Source organism: Folsomia candida, unplaced genomic scaffold (assembly GCF_002217175.1).
Source record: "Folsomia candida strain VU population unplaced genomic scaffold, ASM221717v1 Fcan01_Sc009, whole genome shotgun sequence".
In the NCBI taxonomy this organism is placed as follows: Eukaryota; Metazoa; Arthropoda; class Collembola; order Entomobryomorpha; family Isotomidae; genus Folsomia; species Folsomia candida.
The window spans coordinates 5,378,099-5,395,586 of NW_019091201.1; the positions used below are offsets into that span (position 1 = coordinate 5,378,099).

The window sequence follows — 17,488 nt, forward strand, 5'->3', positions numbered from 1 at the left end:
GAAATTAATTTCTTATCGCGGTCAAAATACATTTTTCTCACGATTGTGTAAAATAGAGTATATTTTGACAGTGATGGAAAGATAATTTCATGCAAGTATTATAGAAAATTTTCAGAAATGTAAGAGTTTGACACCAGAAAAAAAAATCTGGTGAATTTTAATTACATAAATCAGAGAAAAGTGGATAAGCCTCCTAAAGGAGACCTAGAAGGCTTAACTCCATAAGAACGCATAAGCCACATTGAGATCAAAACTGACCAATTCGACGCCAGGGATCCGTTTTCGACCCCTCCCAACTTTCTCACCATATAACCTCTCACTTTTTTTGAGCTTGTGAAACAATCACAAATATAAACTTGTTTCGATTTTGGCGTCCAACCTTTACAATTTACTGCATTTTTGATAAAGTTGAACTCCGAAAACTAAAAAAGGTATAATAAATAATATTTAATTAAAAGAATTTTTTGATTGGATGGCGATGGGTGGGAGGAGTCGAAAACGGATCTCTGTCGTCGCATTGGTCAGTCTGACCCTCAATGTGGCTTATGCGTTCTTATGGAGTTAAACCTTCTATATGAATGTATGTTCAATGTACATAAATAAGAATTATTAGATCTGTTTGTCGTGCTTTGAGTGTGAAACGAAATTATTTTTTAAAAAAATGAAAATAAAAAATACACTAGTTTATGATCTTTTTTAGTATTTTGACATGTAAAAAATATTTCACTTGGATAACTTGCCTTCTCCATGATGTAAGAGTTTAACACCAGAAAAAAAATCTGGTGAATTTTAATTACCTAAATAAGAATAGTTAGATCCATTCGTCCTGGTCGTCCTGAAACGGAATTATTTAAATTGATAAATTGAAAATAAAAAACACACTGCGATTTTTTTAGTATTTTCACATGTAAGAAAGATTTCGTTGGATAAATTGCCTTCTCCAAGTAGTTTTCAAAAATTGCAAGAGTTTGACACTAAAAGCAAAAAATTTTGTCAATTTTAAAATGTCTAGTAGTTAATTTACGTCGTTTACATTGTCAAATTCAGTGACTTATTTAATAGTTAATAGTTAATTTTAATAGTTTAAAATGTCACAGCTTGTAAATCTGAATACATTTTTTAAACTAAATTGACTGCCAGAAAATAGAGTCGTCAAAAATCAAATCTATCAAAATTCATTATTTTTAAAAATGAAGTATTTTTCCAGCGATGGAAAGTTAATTTCTTCCCAAAACCCGTATTTTCGTCTGACTTCTCCCTTCTCTACGTGTATTTTCGTCTTTTTGTGGGTGTAACAGCCCCGAAAATCCAAACCCTGGGAAGAACGGGGCTCAAAATACGTAAATATTTTGCCCACCTCTGATCTCTCGTCTCATTTCATAATAAAAATTCAGTACGACGATCCACGATGTTCCAAATGTTGGCTTTTACTTCCAACAGGAAAATGACGCTATAATTGAATACCTATAGGTATTCACACGGTGATGGTATACCATCACCCGTGTGAATATGCACCGGTAATTTAATTACTCTTGTTTGCAGTAAGGGTGCAAGTAATTGGTTGAGCCTGCATGATTTTTATGATTTCTGATTACAACTCGACATGCGCTTCCAACTCTAATCAAACATAAATCGCGATTAGGTTAATATTTACAATTTCATAATTAGAAACACAATAATAATTGGACAATAAAACGCAACTCGGACGATAACCGAAAATCCAGAGATACAGAGAGATGAATGTACATGTGTACCTGTGATCTAATTAATTTCATGAGTAAGCATACATACGTACAACGCGTCTGTAATAAAACTAAACTACTGGTTCACAAAGGTTATGTAATGAAAAATGGGAAATTAGTACTCCAGAACGTTTCCATCTTTAGACCATTTTCCACCGAAATTCAGAGATACAGAGAGATCTATATATGTACAGGGTGGTTTAAATGTCACGCAACAATGGAAAATTTTTCAATGGGAAAAATCCCTAAATCCCCATTAGTTACAAGATTTTGGATTAAAATTTTTATAATTATTATCAAAGCTGATGGAAAACTGATGACGAAATTCTTAAACCATTGAATTTTAGAGACAAAATTTCGGTAACTAATGGAAATGTACAAATTTTTCTCATCGAAAAATTTTCCATTGTAGCGTGACATTTTAACCACCCTGTACATGTGAGCTAATTAATTTCATGAGTAAGCATACATACATACGTAAAACTGTAATCAAACTAGTGGTTCACAAACCTTATGTATGTACATAGATTCTAATGAAAAATCAGTACTCCAGAGAAGCCTTTCATTCTAAACTAAATTCCTTCTTTTACCGGATGACGACCTCGATCCCTACTTTCTCCAGTCCAGTGAAGACATCGAAATAATTCGGATTTACTCAACTCTGACAAAAAAATCTTTCTCAGATGCAATAAAAAACGAATAAAACTATGAGTTGTAGATACATATGTGCATAATTCTCGGTTTAAGGAAATTGTTACGAATCATTGCAAAAAATTAAAATAAAAATTAGCAAAGATGTAATAAATATAATTTATATTATGCAAATTTTCAGTGAAAACATCTAAACAATTCTGATTTACTCAAGCTAATCTCCGGAAAAAATACCTTTCTCAATTGTAAAACATGAATAATATTGCGAGTCCCAGATAATTCTCGGTTTAAAGAAATTGTTTTATAAATCATTGCAAAAAATTAAAATACAAATTTGCAAAAATGTAATAAATAAAATTAACATTATGCAAATAAACCTATCATTTCTCCAGTTACGTTATCAAATGGTCACCACCTTGATCCCTTAAAAACTACGATTTTAAAAATCATTTTTTGGTCCGCTTCCCTTACAAACTTGATTTTATTAACCCTTTTTACTGGAGAAAGGCAAATTGTGTAAGTTACGATTACGTATTTATAATTATGTAAATCTGGAATTATGTACATACTTATATAATATGATACAGTTTGTGATTTTATTAACCTTTAAAATATGTATGAACTGAGATTATGTATTTCTCATCACTTTCTGGTCTTTCGAGAGTTCATTCAAGTCTACTTTACGCGTCCCCCGGTGGGAGAGACGCAAGGTAGTTGTCAATCACTACTGTATTTTAATTAAAATTTATCCCCTTTTAATGACGTTGTGTCATTCGTCTACCTCGACGTTCCTACACTGTATTTTACACAGTACTTTTTGTACACAGGGTTATGCCAGCTGGAAATTTTCAAAAAATCAGAGTAATTACAATTTTAATCTACGGAAATTTTACGGCTAAATTTTTTTTTCAATCCACTTTCTCGCTTGACAAGAACGTTTCAACAATTTCTTTCGAAATTTTCAAAAAATCATACAAATTAAAATTTTCATCTACGGGAATTTTACAGTTCAATTTTTTGGATCCACTTTCTTGTCTGGGCAACAACTTTTTACCAGCAGAATTGGTCAAGTTATTTTACACGCCAATTCTAAATTTTCAAAAATCAGAGTAATTAAATTCCTAATCTACGGAAACTTTGATGATTCTTCTGATGAAGAGTTGTTTTCAAGCAAGAAAGTCAAAATCAAAATTGAGCTCTAGATTAAAAGAGTTAACAAAATATTTTTCTTCTGAACGTCATCTAAATAGTTCTATTTAGATTTTCCACATTTTAGAATGTTTGAAATGGCGTCTAAATTTGACAATTTTTTAAACTGTGCCAATTTACTCTTCAATCTTTCTGAACAATTTTTTTATTATTCTGCCAGTGAAACGATGTTATTAGACAGGAAACTGAATCAAAATTCAGCCGTAAAATTTCTATCAATTTAAAAAATTCCTCTATCCTGTAGTCACCCAATCATCTAAATATTTTTATTAAGTTTTCTCATATTTAGAATTCTTGAAATGGCATCTAAATTTAACAAATATTTAGCATTTAATTTAACAAATTTTAAACTGCGCCCAACAATTCTTCAATCTTTCTGTACACAAATTTTGATGATTCTGCCGGCAAAAAATTCTTGTCAGGCATAAATCGAATCAAAATTAAACCGAAAAATTCCAATAAATTAAAATTATAATTAATCTAATTTTTACAAATTTCGAACTTGTATAACCCTCTCCACGAAAAAAAACCACCATGCAAAACAAAGCATAGGAACCCTGGTCCACCAAAAATTTTACGCACGGACGTCTAATGAGTAGTCTAGCCGATACATATGTAACATTTTAACCCGCATATTTTGTTTTGATCGACATTTGCATAAATAGTTCAAAGTCTTGTTTATTTCCTACATTGTTAAAAATGTAGTAATCACTTCCTACCCAATTGGTAATAGTTTATTTCTCCGTGGTAAATTCTTCATTATCACAAAATTACTAAACCCGGTATTACCAGTGCCGGTAGAGCCTTATACAAATATGTATACCACTCACAATGAGGAGGTGTCAGGTGGTTATCGCCAATGTGGACCGGACTAATTTTAAATTGTTCAGGCCCAGAAATAAGCCCACCCGTATTTTTTCGTTTTCCTGAATGGGCATATTTACGCCCGTGGCGGAATTTTCAAAAAAAATTTCAGCCAAAATCCTGATTTTTAAAAACGCTGTAACTTTTCGAATTTTAGCCCGATTTCAAAAATTGAATACAATTTGTGTTCAGAATTAATTCCCTGAAAATATAAAAATTCATTTTCAAAATTTTTTTAAATTTAATATTTTCATGCCATTTCTGAGTTTTTAGAAATGAAAAAAACGATAATTTTTTGAAAATTAAAAATTTTTTGAAAAAGAAGTTTTATATTTGCAGGGAAGTAATTCTGAACACAAATTGTATTCAATTTTTGAAATCGGGCTAAAATTCGAAAAGTTACAGCGTTTTTAAAAATCAGGATTTTGGCTGAAATTTTTTTTGAAAATTCCACCACGGGCGTAAATATGCCCATTCAGGAAAACGAAAAAATACGGGTGGGCTTATTTCTGGGCCTGAACAATTTAAAATTAGTCCAGTCCACATTGGCGATAACCACCTGACACCTCTCCATTGTCAGTAATGATTTAATACCAGTTTTCTAACAGTGTGAAAAAAATGACCAACAGACAATAAATGCAGGGAAGCATGTATCCTTGCTCACCCCTATGCAAATCGCGATAAAATGCACAAACAAACTACCAACTACTTCTTCAAAAAAACGTCTCATTTTTCTCCAGGAGAATGAATGAAATGGAATTTTGATACAATTCTCTACACCCTAAAATCCCACCGACAAAATTCTCTCTTAAAAAAAATCTCGCCTTCCTTTCCTCGTCACACTTTGGTGCTTTTTCTCATAATATTCGTTTCGTAATGTAACGTAACAGGAAATTATTATCTTGAAATGCTCAATGTCAAGATCTCTCTCTCATGGAGAGGAAAAATGCAAAAATCAAATAAGTGAGTACAACACAACATAAAACAAGTCGTAAAATTAGGAAGGGAAAAAGAAGAACATGCTAAAATTAATGTTCATCAGACACGTTGCATTGCATGCATTGCGATGAGGTGAACTTGGCATTGCACTGATTGTATAATCGCCTCGTACCAAGAAGAAGAAGAAAAACGAGAAAAGAGTTGCCTCTCATTACGAAAATCATCATCAAAACAGGCCCCGCGGCTGGGGGGACCGTGTTTCGGGGGCAATAACAATTTATTTAAAATAATTAAGGGGAAATTTGGTAAACCCGCAAGAAACTAAAAATTATTTACCAAAATGTAAAAATATAAATTTTATGTCATTTTTTGTCAAATTATTACCAAAATTTGTGATTTTTTTAGAAGAATATATATTTATTAAACATTTAAACGTTAACTTTAAAAAATGAATTTTTTGTATCAAAATTTCTTAAAGAATATGATCTCGTGCTATTGATTTTGTTAAATCTTAAATAAATAAAATATCTTCCGGCGTCTTCATCTTACAAATTTGACAAATTTTCTTATCAAGTTTCTTTCTTCTAGTGGAATTTTCTATCGACAAAAACTGTGTCATTCATTCATTCAAATGTTTTACAAAATGTAAATTTTTGGATTTTACGCAGCTTATCAACTAATTAAGAAAATGCTGCAATATTTATGAAATATTTAGCAAAAGTGGAAAAATATGAATTTTGGGATATTTTTACGACTCCTCCCCCTTCCCTATCTCACCATATTATATTCATACCTGTTCAAAAATTTAGTTTTCATTCAAAATTCACTCATCCAGATTTTTGACTGAAGAATTTTATTCACATTCGATCATTTTCGTTCAAATTCATTTCATTTCACTTCACTTCATCTGACTTCATTTCTTACTTCATTTCTAACTTCACCCCTTGTATTAAGCATAGGGTGCAAAATGTAATGAGTGAGAAATCCTTTAATTCACAGTCATTCATCTGAAATAACGGAATCATTCAGTCATTTTCATTCAAATCACAGAAAACTAATTTTTATTCACTATCAATCTCTATCATAATCAGTCACATGAATGAAAGTGAACAGGTATGATTATATTATCATTTCCCCACCCTCCCCACTCACCCCTCCGCGGCCTCTGCGTCTCCTTCATCTATTACGAAATGAAATGAAAAATTCCTCTTCTTCGAGTACTTCTTCTTCTCATCTCCTTTTCGTTAAATTTGAGTTTTAAGAATTCATACAAAACTCAAACCAGCTTTTTTACCTTGACGATGATGATGTGATGATCCACCTACCTTGACACTGAAAATGCATGCTGTATGTACAAACATAAGACCAAGTTCTTTAACTTGATGCCGTATTCACAAACAGGATGTGAGTGAATCACAACCGGCGCAGAGAGCACATCGCGTCATCACCATAACATTTAAACTAAACTCTGCAATTATTTATTTTCACAAAGGAAATGGATCATTTCTACCAAAAATGCGGTGTGATAATAAATATGCAAGATCCTGGTCAAGGATCTCCTAAATAAATTAAGGCGTACACTGTTGGAAATCTGATTCCTCTGTGTTAAAGTTGATACCAGGTTGGTGTTAAAATTATGTACACCGGTCCGTAAAAAAATTTACAATGCATGTGTGATAGCCTTAATACCGAGCTATTACTACAGGGTATTACTTATCAACACCATTTTGGATATGAATACCGCTTGGTATTATTTTAATACTGGATTTCTACACTGTTAGAAACCTGGTACAGACAGGCAGCTATTGATTCCTCGGTAGTAATGTTGCTACCGGTTGATATTAAAATTATACCGGTCCGTAAAAATTTGCTATCTATATGGCAAAACTTTAATACCGAGCTATTACTATAGGGTATTAGTTATGGAGGCCACTTTGGTAGAGGAATATATGAAGAATACCGCTTGGTACTATTTTAATACTGCATTTCTAAGAGTGTATTTTCTTTCTACTACGACGACACGAATTTATGACGATAAAATATTTTAAGTTAAGATCCTGGTCAAGAATGTGGACAAAAATAAGAAAATTAAACCAGCGTGATCCTCTGATTAAGTTATTTGCACGAATTTTATGATGACAATACATTTTTTGCACGTTCATTCATCTACAAATATATGACCAGGGTTTCTATACTTCATTTTGCATGGTAGTTTTTGAAGAAAGGGTTATGCAAGTTAAAACTTTGGAAAAATCAGACTAATTACAATTTTTATCTATTGGAAATTTACTGCCCAATTTCGATTCACCTTCTCGCTTAACAAGCCAGCAGAATAATCAAAATTCGTATAGATTAAAATTTTAGTTAATTTGATTTTGGAAATTTTGAACTACAAAAAAAACTACTATAGAATACGAACCCTGAGGAAATTCTTGAGTCAAATGAAATCATTGCTTATAAAATAACCGGGTGGATTAAGATGCTAATTTAGTATTTGAGTAAGTTAAACGCCGTTCTAAAAAACTTTGTAATCTTTAAATTAGTTAGTTAAAATCTTACAAGATTGAAAAATTTTCGAAATTTCAAATTTGCATTTGCATAACCTTCCCTGCAAAAACTACCATTAACAAACTGAACTATACGAACCCTGTATAAATTAAGTCTTTCTTAAACCCACCATCAGACCACCGTCACATCCATCCATCCGTAAATAAATACCAAATAAAATAATAATGTCATCACTTAAACCTCAGTCAACACAACAAATCTATGTACGTCTGTACCAGTGTACTGTCACTCTTCTCCTCGTTCATGCAAAAAAAAATTCGCAAATAATATTCGCATCCCCATTCACTCATTCATTCATTCATTCAAGTCGTCCGTCCATTCCATTCCATTCCGTAAATAGTTTGCATTGCATGAATGAAAATAAAGGTGCGATTTTGCAATTTCGCAAGGTGAAGATTTGCTTACTTTACATCGTGCTAAAAGCTTTTGGCAATATGAATATGCGAAATTTGCATGTACATACTTAACTTTTGCAGAGATTGACTTTCGTCCACTTGAACATGTTTCTATTCGTCTTTCTTACAGAGATATTTTCTGAATGGAGTTTTATGATATGGAAAAAGCCAGGCTGGTTGCTTGGTATATGGATTGCATTGCAGTGTAAAAGCCGCACTTATGAATGGACGGGGGAGGAGAGAGAACTTTCGGGGGTATGACATCCGGCTTCGTGCTAAAATACGGACAGACTGGGGAACCAGTTGCGTTCGTAAAGAGGCGCATTCTGCTGCTGAAATGAAGTTATGTTATGGATTTACTTATTACCGGGATGGTTACATAGTTTGGAAGGTCGAATAAAAGTTTGGTTGGTTTTTATTAAGAGAAGAGAACTTGTTTGTTATTTGTTGATGAGGATGAGAAATCATTGACTTTTGATTAACTTACATCAATAAGTAACTGTTTTTCTTGTGGTGGAATGGTGCGTTACATGACTTTTTGAGAAGGATGGCAAATTGCAGGATGCTACCATTCTTTATGAAATAAAGATATTTGTGAAAATTTTGATTAAATTTTTTTAGGCATCTCAAATTTTCGATTGTTTTTTTTGTGGATGTAACACCTAGAAATCCAGGGAAGAACGGTGGTCAAAAAGTATTTTGGCCACCCATCTTTTAAAGAAGCAGAAAATCTATCATTCAATTTATTTCAATAATGTCAGTAATTCTGGCACTCGAATAAATCTAACAAATTTGTAACAATTAAAATTCATCAGAATTTATTTTTTCGGTGTCAAACTCCTGCATTTTTTAAAAACTTTTACATTTATCTTTCTCCATGCAAAAATCGATACAATTTGTTTTACCAAAAAATGCAAGTTTCCTGAACATTTTAACTTTTCAGAAATACCAACTTTTTCGGAGAATAACACAATGTCAGTAAACTAGTTAGTTACACGCGTATGTATAACCATAAACCGCAAAAAACAACACTAACGATGTAGGAAATGCAATGGCATGAAATTAATTCCATGTAAAAACCTTAACAATTTTAAAACCCTGGAAAATAACATAATAAAATGAACCAAATTTCTTCTTCTTACATTCTTTTTAAGGAAAGGTATAAGATTTCCGCTTTATGTGGTCCGCTTTATGTAAAAATAATAAAGTGTAATCGACCAACCAACATCCGTCGTAATTTGCATATATTCAATTTGTATTAAAACCAAGGACAAAGCTTTCAGATATGTCAAGCTAACTTGAGTTCCACCAGCTACAAGATTCATAAATACGTACTTAACTATTCATTATGTAATTGCATTAAAATTATTAACCCTGCAACTTACCAGCTAAGTGCATAAAAAACTAAGTAAAAATCCAGTGATTAGCGTAAATATTGATACCGTTCGTGTGCAAAATTTGCAGTGCAAATATTTACGCCCATGCAAAAATTCTTGCAGAAATAAAATTAACTAAACTAACTAACTTAATTAAATTAATTAAGCTATTGAAACACTAATAAATTTCCTATGAAAAATTCAATTATTTAGGCCTTGCTAAATTTCCTATTAATAAATTCAAATATTTAATCACTAATAAATTTCCTATGAAAATAAGCATTAACAAATTTCATATGAAAAAATCGATTATTTAAACACTAATAAATTTCCTAATCATAAATTTCTTTAAAAATTCTCAAAATGAGAGTCTACTATTTTCTGCTACTATTTTTCGCCCTATATTTTTCTACAAATTCTGTCTCCTCTTCGACCCTATTTCTCTGCAAGGATTACTCCGATTTGAGATTCTCATCTGAAAACGATACAGATTTTAACGTCACGACAATAATTGAAGAAAATTTCCTTTTCGTTCCGAAAAATTTGATGTCCAACAATGCCAGTACAACTTTCGGGTAAAAAAATTAATCAAAAAACAGGATTTTATTTCAAAAATTTGGCAATTAACTTTCTTTTTTTACAAGTTTAATGAATCCGTCGTCACTAAAATGTCATCAAAAAACGGTCACCTTAATAATGCAACTTGGAGATGGAGATGCAATTACCGGAAGTGAAAATAATGGTACCTCCACCACCACCACAACTTCTACGACGACCATGTCACCACGGCACGTGTCATTGTTACCACTTGGAAAAGTTGAACGTCCCAAGGGACCAAAAAAACCACCAACAGTTCCAAAACATGTCAAACTTCGGGGGAAAATCGGTCCATTTTTTACCCCAGAGGGTTACCTGGAATATAACCATGCTTACTACAACCCACAAGACTTTTGCGTTTCAAGGTAGTTAATTAACCAAATTTACAGAGGTGCATGTGCGAAATATTTTCGAAAAATATGCAGTATTTTGAACTCCGTCCTTCCCAAGGTTTGGCTTTCCAGGGCTGTTACACCCACAAAAAGAGGAAAATCTACGTCGAGAAGGCAACAGTCCCATGAAAATGCAGATTTTATGAAGAAATTAGCTTCTCATCGCTGTCAAAATACTTTATTTTTAAATCGCGAAAACATTGTATTTTGGCACCGATAAAAAGTCAATTTCTGAATAAAACCTGTATTTTCGTTCGATTGTAAGAGTTTAACGCCAAAAACAAATCTGGTGAATTTTTAATTATACTAAAGTTATTAGATCCGTTTTTCCGATTTTTGAGTGTGAAATGAAATTATTTAAATAAAATGAATTATAGATTTTCATGAGTTTCAAAATATTCAAAATATTAAATGCGTACAGTATTTTGAGCTCCGTCCTTCCAGGGTTTGGATTTCCAGGGGTGGAAAAACTCACAAAAAATGAATCTATGATTAGACGACCACCTACCTGTCGCATTTTAAGAAATTAAAATTCATTAGAATTTTATTTTTGGTGTCAAACTCTTGAAATTTTAGAAAACTTGTTGATTTTATGTTAGTTTGTCTTCGTTTACAATTTTTTTCCACTTTTGTCAGCAATATTAACATATTAAAGCCGAAAAGGCTTATTATTATTTTATGCGAAAAAAAAGTTATTTAGATTAGATTTGGTTTAATTTTTTTGCAATGACTGGTATGAAAATCGACTATGCGAAATACATTGTTTTTACAAGTTTTCAGTAAATAATATATTTTGGTAGCGTTAAAAAGTGAATTTCTTTAAAAAAAACTTGGATTTTCAACTTTTTACTATCTTCACCGGGTGGATTTTCGTCTTTTTGTGGGTGTAACACCCCCGGAAATCCAAACCCACCGCTCGAAATAGTACATATTTTGACAAAGTATTTTTCCATCTCTGTTTTTAAAATCCTAAAAAAATCTGTTTCTATCATTAAATTTAGTTTAACAATTTCGTTTGAACCTAAATTAAGCCGGGGGTTAGCCTATACATCTGTCACATTTTAAGCAATTATATACAACTCTGTAGATTATTATTTTTCGGTGTCAAACCTTGCAACTTCTGAAAACTTGGTACTTTCTCCGAGCAAAAATTGTACAAGAATTTTCATCATTTGACTGGCAAGGTCTAGAAACCGAAAAGAATTCGTCGTTTTCAACCCAGCAAAATTATTCAGATATGATTTTTTTTAATTTTTTATTAAAAAAATCGACCGGGCCAAAAAAAAAATTTTATGCTGCCTGCAAATATGCCAACTGAAACATTAATGCAAATTAAAGCGCCGGAATCGACTGGGATTTTTGGGGCTGTTACACCCCCAAAAAGACAAAACAGTAGGCAGACTTACGAAAATACAGGTTTTCTGAAGAAATGAACTTTTTATCGCTGTCAAACTGCATAGTTTTCACGATTTACCAAAAATACAACGTTTTTATGAAAGTTAATTTCTTCCAAAAACCTGTATTTTTATATTTGTATTTAGATTCTGGTCATTTTTTAGCTGCAGCATTCTCAGAAATTCAATCCTTAACGCTCAAAATTCTGAATTTAAGGAATTTAATTTAACGACCTCCCGAAATTTTCAAAAATTTACAATTTTTTCTCCCAAATTTAGAATTTCCAATGAAGAAATCGAAGTTCAAATTTGTCCCTTAAACTGCTCTCGACCAGGTCATCTTTGCCTCCCGAAGTGTTGCGGGGTCGGGGAGGTCTTGGTTTACTGGAATTTTACATGCATGCCGACGCCCACGCCGTGGACGCCGTTTTTGTATGACGACGTCCACACTCGACTTTCTCCCAAGGAATTAAAGGCCTTGGAAGTGCATTACGTTCGACCCACGTTGAACTGCAAGTGGGAAGAGTGGGCTTTTTCGGAGGTGAAAAGACCCCGAAAAAATACCACGAAACCGCCAGATCCCGCTTTTTTGTAAGATTTAAAAAAAAAATTTATGAGTTTTTTATGAAACATTTTGATGCACTGTTTTTTGCAATAGTTTCCTCTGCTTGTAAAATTTGTATGAATTTTATGAGCTTTTTGTATGACAAAATTTGCATGCACTGTTTTTTTTGCAATTGTCTCTGCATTTTGTAAATTTATATGAAAATGAGCTTTTTGTATGAAAGAATTTTCATGTACGATTTTTTGCAATAGTCTCCGTGTCCTGAAAGATGGGTCCATTATGCACATCAAGTAAGCAATTTTACTATTAGTAAAATTATTGTGAACAAAATTATAACGGAATTTGAATGTGTTTGATCATTTGAACCAATTTTGTGTATACTAAATTTTAAAAAATACTTATAAAATTGTAGAAATATCGATTTTCTTGCATTTTTTCGCTAAATTATTTTTTCAAAATTCAATCAAAATTTCCATAATTTTAAATTTTAACTATTACATACTTTTGCGAATAAAAAGCTGAAATACATATTTGCAAAATTTGGAATGTATGAAAATCTAGTTAGAAATATTGGAATAATATAGAATAATTTTCCATTTTTAGCCTGAGTCATGGCTTATGGAACCATGTCTCTCTACGATAACTCTCTTCAGCTTATCCGCACATCTTAAAGTACATATTTTTCCATATTGATTTCAGCATAAATCGGAGATGGAGCAAAATGTCGCCGGAACTTTATTGCATCGACGGTTTCGTCAACTGGAGCGAAGGTGGTGGGAACGTGAGCTACGTGAAGGACGAAGATCACCAAGTCGTCCTCAAGTGTCCACCCCTCCCGAACAATTCCTCCAGTTCAAAAATAGTAAACCCCACAACCGTGGTATTTTTATAAATTTCACAATTAAGATATTTATTTCAAAGAATCAGTGTTTCTTTTGTACATCCAAAATTACTTTTGGATTGGACACCGTCCAAAAGCGTCCACAACTGTCCAAAATAATTTTGGACGTCGAAAACTGTCCAAAATAATTTAGGGCGTCCAAAACTGTCCAAAATAATTTAGGGCGTCCAAAACTGTCCAAAATAATTTAGGGCGTCCAAAACTGTCCAAAATAATTTCGGACGTCCAAAACTGTCCAAAATCGTCCAACCTTAGAAAATGGGGTAAAATGTTACAAGTTCTTTATTAACGATTTTTTTTGCAAAAAAAATCCACAGATGTGTAATCTCTCATTAATTTTGAGCATTTTGATGTTTAACATTTTGAGAAATTTTGAAAAACTTTTGTTTTAACACGTTGTCTTACGAAGAATTAAGAAATTTTCTAAGTCGAACTTCACACCAAAACGGATAACCAAAAATTAATGGGAGATTACATGCACGTCAACGAATTACCGAAAAATTCATTAATAAAGAACTGTACAATTTTTCCCTATTTTTGGACATTTTGAACGTCCAAAATTCCCTGTCCAAAACTGGTTAAAACCGATTTTGGCCAGGGGTTAAAACCAGAGCGAAACCCTGGCCAGACTTATCAGAACTTTTGAATTTCAGGACGCACGGAAGGACGACCTTTACGCCGGGGTTATGTATGTCGCCTCCGTTTTCCCCTTTCTCACCGCCCTCGTCCTCGCCTTGCTCTTTGACCGACAGAACATTCACGGCTTGACGATCCTCTCGAACTGCGTGAGCCTCTTCTTCTTCTACGTGACGCATGGGACGGTGTACTACATGGCGCAGAGGAGGAATCTCTTGGGCGACAATAGGTCCCCGACCTGCCTTTCGATCGCTATTTTGTCGCATTTCTTCTTCCTCACGACGTTCGCGTGGCTTACCGTTGTCAATTTTGACCTCTGGTTAACATTCAGGTAGGTATTTTTAAGGAGAGGTCAACGCCGACCAACGGTGACAGTGGTGGCATAAATTGGGGGAATTTCTGTGGCGTCGGTGCCAATTTTGGTGATTGTTCGGTGGCCTCGGTGCCAAAATTTTAGCAATTTTTCAGCGGCATCGATGTGGCGTCCGTATGTTGAAAGAATTGGAAATCAGATTTATCGGTGGCGCCGGCGCATAAAATGCCACCGGTGCCCGCGCGGAGGCACGTACGATCGGCGGCGTTGATCTCTATTTTTTGGGGACAAAATAATTTTCAGGAATTAATCTGTTTTTTTTTAATTTGGCTGCTAGATCGATGCGACCCATTTCGAAAATGTCGAAGAAAATGAGACGATTCCGTCTGTATTCGTTCATCGGGTGGGGAGTCCCCTTCCTCTTCATGGCTGTCTTTGTATTCCTCGACTTTCATTACAGGCGAGTATTAGGCATAAAAAATCGGGTTTTTCGGTTTTTAAAATGGGTTTTGTTTTAAAAAATCGATTTTTCACAATGAAAATTATTTCGGAGCTAGGAGAATTAATTGTTCTAAAGTATTTTTGTCTCAAAATAATTATTGTAAATTATACTTGTCTAAAAACATTTATATTTGGGCTAAAACCGATTTAAACCCGGTGAAAGTCGAGAACCGGATTTATAAAAATTTCGAAGCCCGATGTTTCAAAATCTTCCAATTTTGAATGCCCTCTTATCACCTTGCCTTAATTAATCTGCACATACTTTTACAGAGACTTCCGGACCGAATTTATCGTCCCGGATTACGGAATAAAAAGTTGTTACGTGGCAAGCTGGGCTCGTCGGGAGTACATTTGCTCCATCGTGTCCACCATCATCCCCATCAACATCATCCTCATCGTCTCCACCTTCAAAATTTTTTACGATTTTGATAAAGGCAAAAATATCATGCCAAAAAGGGTCAAAGGCGACAAATACTCGTAAGTATGCTTAAAAATTGAGCATACTCACGTCACGACATCGTCTTATTTCGCATCGTAACTCATTTTGCAAACTTACAAAGCTAAAAAATTTGGGATTCGCAAAATATGAATTCGCAAATCTCGCAAAGCAAACCTGTAGAAACAGTTTTGTTTTGCAAGTAGGCTTCCATGAATTATTTGCAATTTCTAAAGCATTGGAAAGTGATACGTTTGCGAATTAAAAACATTCCCAATTCCTGAAATTTGTAAATTTGTGAAAAAAATCAGCCAAATTGCTGGATAAATTTGCAAAAAAACATGGTCTGCAAAACTTTACAAGTTATGATGCTTTGCTCAATTTGCGAAGGTTAGCGTGAGTGAGTACGCTCAAACCAAAATGTGTAAATAATCGCACAAAAATGTGCAAATATTATATTTCTTAAGGTTTCATCTCTTCCTAAAACTTTTCCTCGTGATGGGATCAATCTGGTCGTTTGACGCCATTTTCTGCTGGTTCTACAACAATGGGGAACAATCCCCTTGGTTCATTATGATTCTCGATTGCGCCATGTTCCTCCAAGCGATCGCAATTTTTGTAATTTTTTGCTGCAACCGACGCACCATGAAGCAATTAGAGGAAAAATATCCGTGCTTTAAAAGTGAGAAAAGTTTCCTCCGAAATATTCAGGGTATTCATTACGATTTCGCATTTCATTAACAAAACGTAAAATTCGCAAGTTTGCAAAAAAAATTTGGCATGCAAATTCATTTGCGAATCACACATCTGCAAGTCTACGGTTAAGCAAATATTAATATTCTCAATCTAGAAAATTTTCTGAGGGGTAATTTGGTTTTTGAAAAATAATACCTGCCAGGAAACCTTTCAGAAATTTTTCAGACTATTAATATTGGCTGAACCGTAGTTTTTAGTTCTAAAATTTTTAAAGTGAATATCAATTTATTTTCAGACAAGCTTTCACTGACAAACATTTAAAAATTCAATATTCAAAAATTTTACATATTAAAAAAAATATCTAATTTTCATAATTTTAAAATTCATAATTTTTTCCAAAATTATCTATGCTGTGATATGCAAACTGATAATGAATACCCCAATTATTCCATCTTCGGAAGAAAAGCAGCATGATTTTTTACAGCATATTTTTTCAGCCGTGTTCAAACCACTCAGAAAATTGTTGAAAATTCAAGAACCCACGATCGACAATACGGAAACGACGCCAGCCACGCCGGGACAGGGGGCGAGAAAAATGTCCACGCTTTCAACATCGACATCCGGAACGATGGACAGGAGGAAGATGACGACACAATAGGTCAACCAAGTACCAACGTCATTGATGACGCCAAAGACGCCACGTCATGATTTTTCCGTGCAATAAAAGAACTTTGACTTCTTAAAGCGTAAACACGTCATTGTTTTCATTATTAAATAAATAGTTGAAGCGTATACTTTCTGCGATCCGTCTGTCCGTCCGCGTCTCCGTCAGAATAATAACTCCCGAACGCACCAAATATTTTAAATGGTGTTTTATCATCTCATTTTTAAAGTATGAAGAACTTCCTTAACTGACCTTCAAGGTCGAAAGATCATAGGTCCAGGGCAGTGATATATACATCACTTCCGCTACGTCATTATATCTGCTGTTTCTGTAATGACACAAGGCATCAATCTTTACATGACACATCTACGTACGCACATGTACTCCCAGGATTACTCATTTACATGCATACATTGTTGTTCTTCTAATCCGTGGTATAAAATACCTGACTAATGTTCATACCAAAGAACGTACTACACATAATTGCAATGATAAACAACACAAAAACATCAGCCACGGACCAAAGCATGTCTTCTCTCTTATTGTCTTAACGTCTCAACCACAATGACTACTCATCCACAATTTGTGGCATTTTTCCAAAATGGGCTGGGTTCACTTGGTTTCGTTCGTTCGTAGGAAATGTATTATC

General features: G+C 33.6%; 1 protein-coding gene across 3 annotated transcripts; it reads left to right on the forward strand.

Annotated features, from left to right (window-relative positions):
• Positions 1–9,996: 9,996 nt before the first annotated feature.
• LOC110854203 (G-protein coupled receptor Mth2) lies at positions 9,997–16,926 on the forward strand. Of its 3 annotated transcripts, none has more exons than XM_022102607.2 (10): positions 9,997–10,319; positions 10,389–10,706; positions 12,407–12,718; positions 12,944–12,982; positions 13,392–13,572; positions 14,247–14,560; positions 14,880–15,002; positions 15,314–15,520; positions 15,947–16,161; positions 16,660–16,926. In XM_022102607.2, exons 1-10 carry the CDS (start codon positions 10,108–10,110, stop codon positions 16,881–16,883), a joined length of 2,145 nt encoding a protein of 714 aa, XP_021958299.2. In that variant the 5' UTR covers positions 9,997–10,107; the 3' UTR covers positions 16,884–16,926. The 3 variants fall into 3 exon arrangements, with proteins under 3 accessions (XP_021958299.2, XP_021958300.2, XP_021958301.2); XM_022102608.2 differs by having other exon boundaries at positions 13,392–13,554; XM_022102609.2 differs by having other exon boundaries at positions 10,001–10,319; positions 16,673–16,926.
• The last annotated feature ends 562 nt before the right edge of the window (positions 16,927–17,488 follow it).

Excerpts from the sequence above, each read along its gene's own strand:
- LOC110854203 (XM_022102607.2), top strand. The coding sequence starts at position 10,108 with ATGAGAGTCTACTATTTTCTGCTACTATTTTTCGCCCTATATTTTTCT. Across the intron at positions 12,983-13,391 it reads GGGTCCATTATGCACATCAA|CATAAATCGGAGATGGAGCA; the intron begins GTAAGCAATTTT and ends TATTGATTTCAG. Across the intron at positions 15,003-15,313 it reads TTCCTCGACTTTCATTACAG|AGACTTCCGGACCGAATTTA; the intron begins GCGAGTATTAGG and ends ATACTTTTACAG.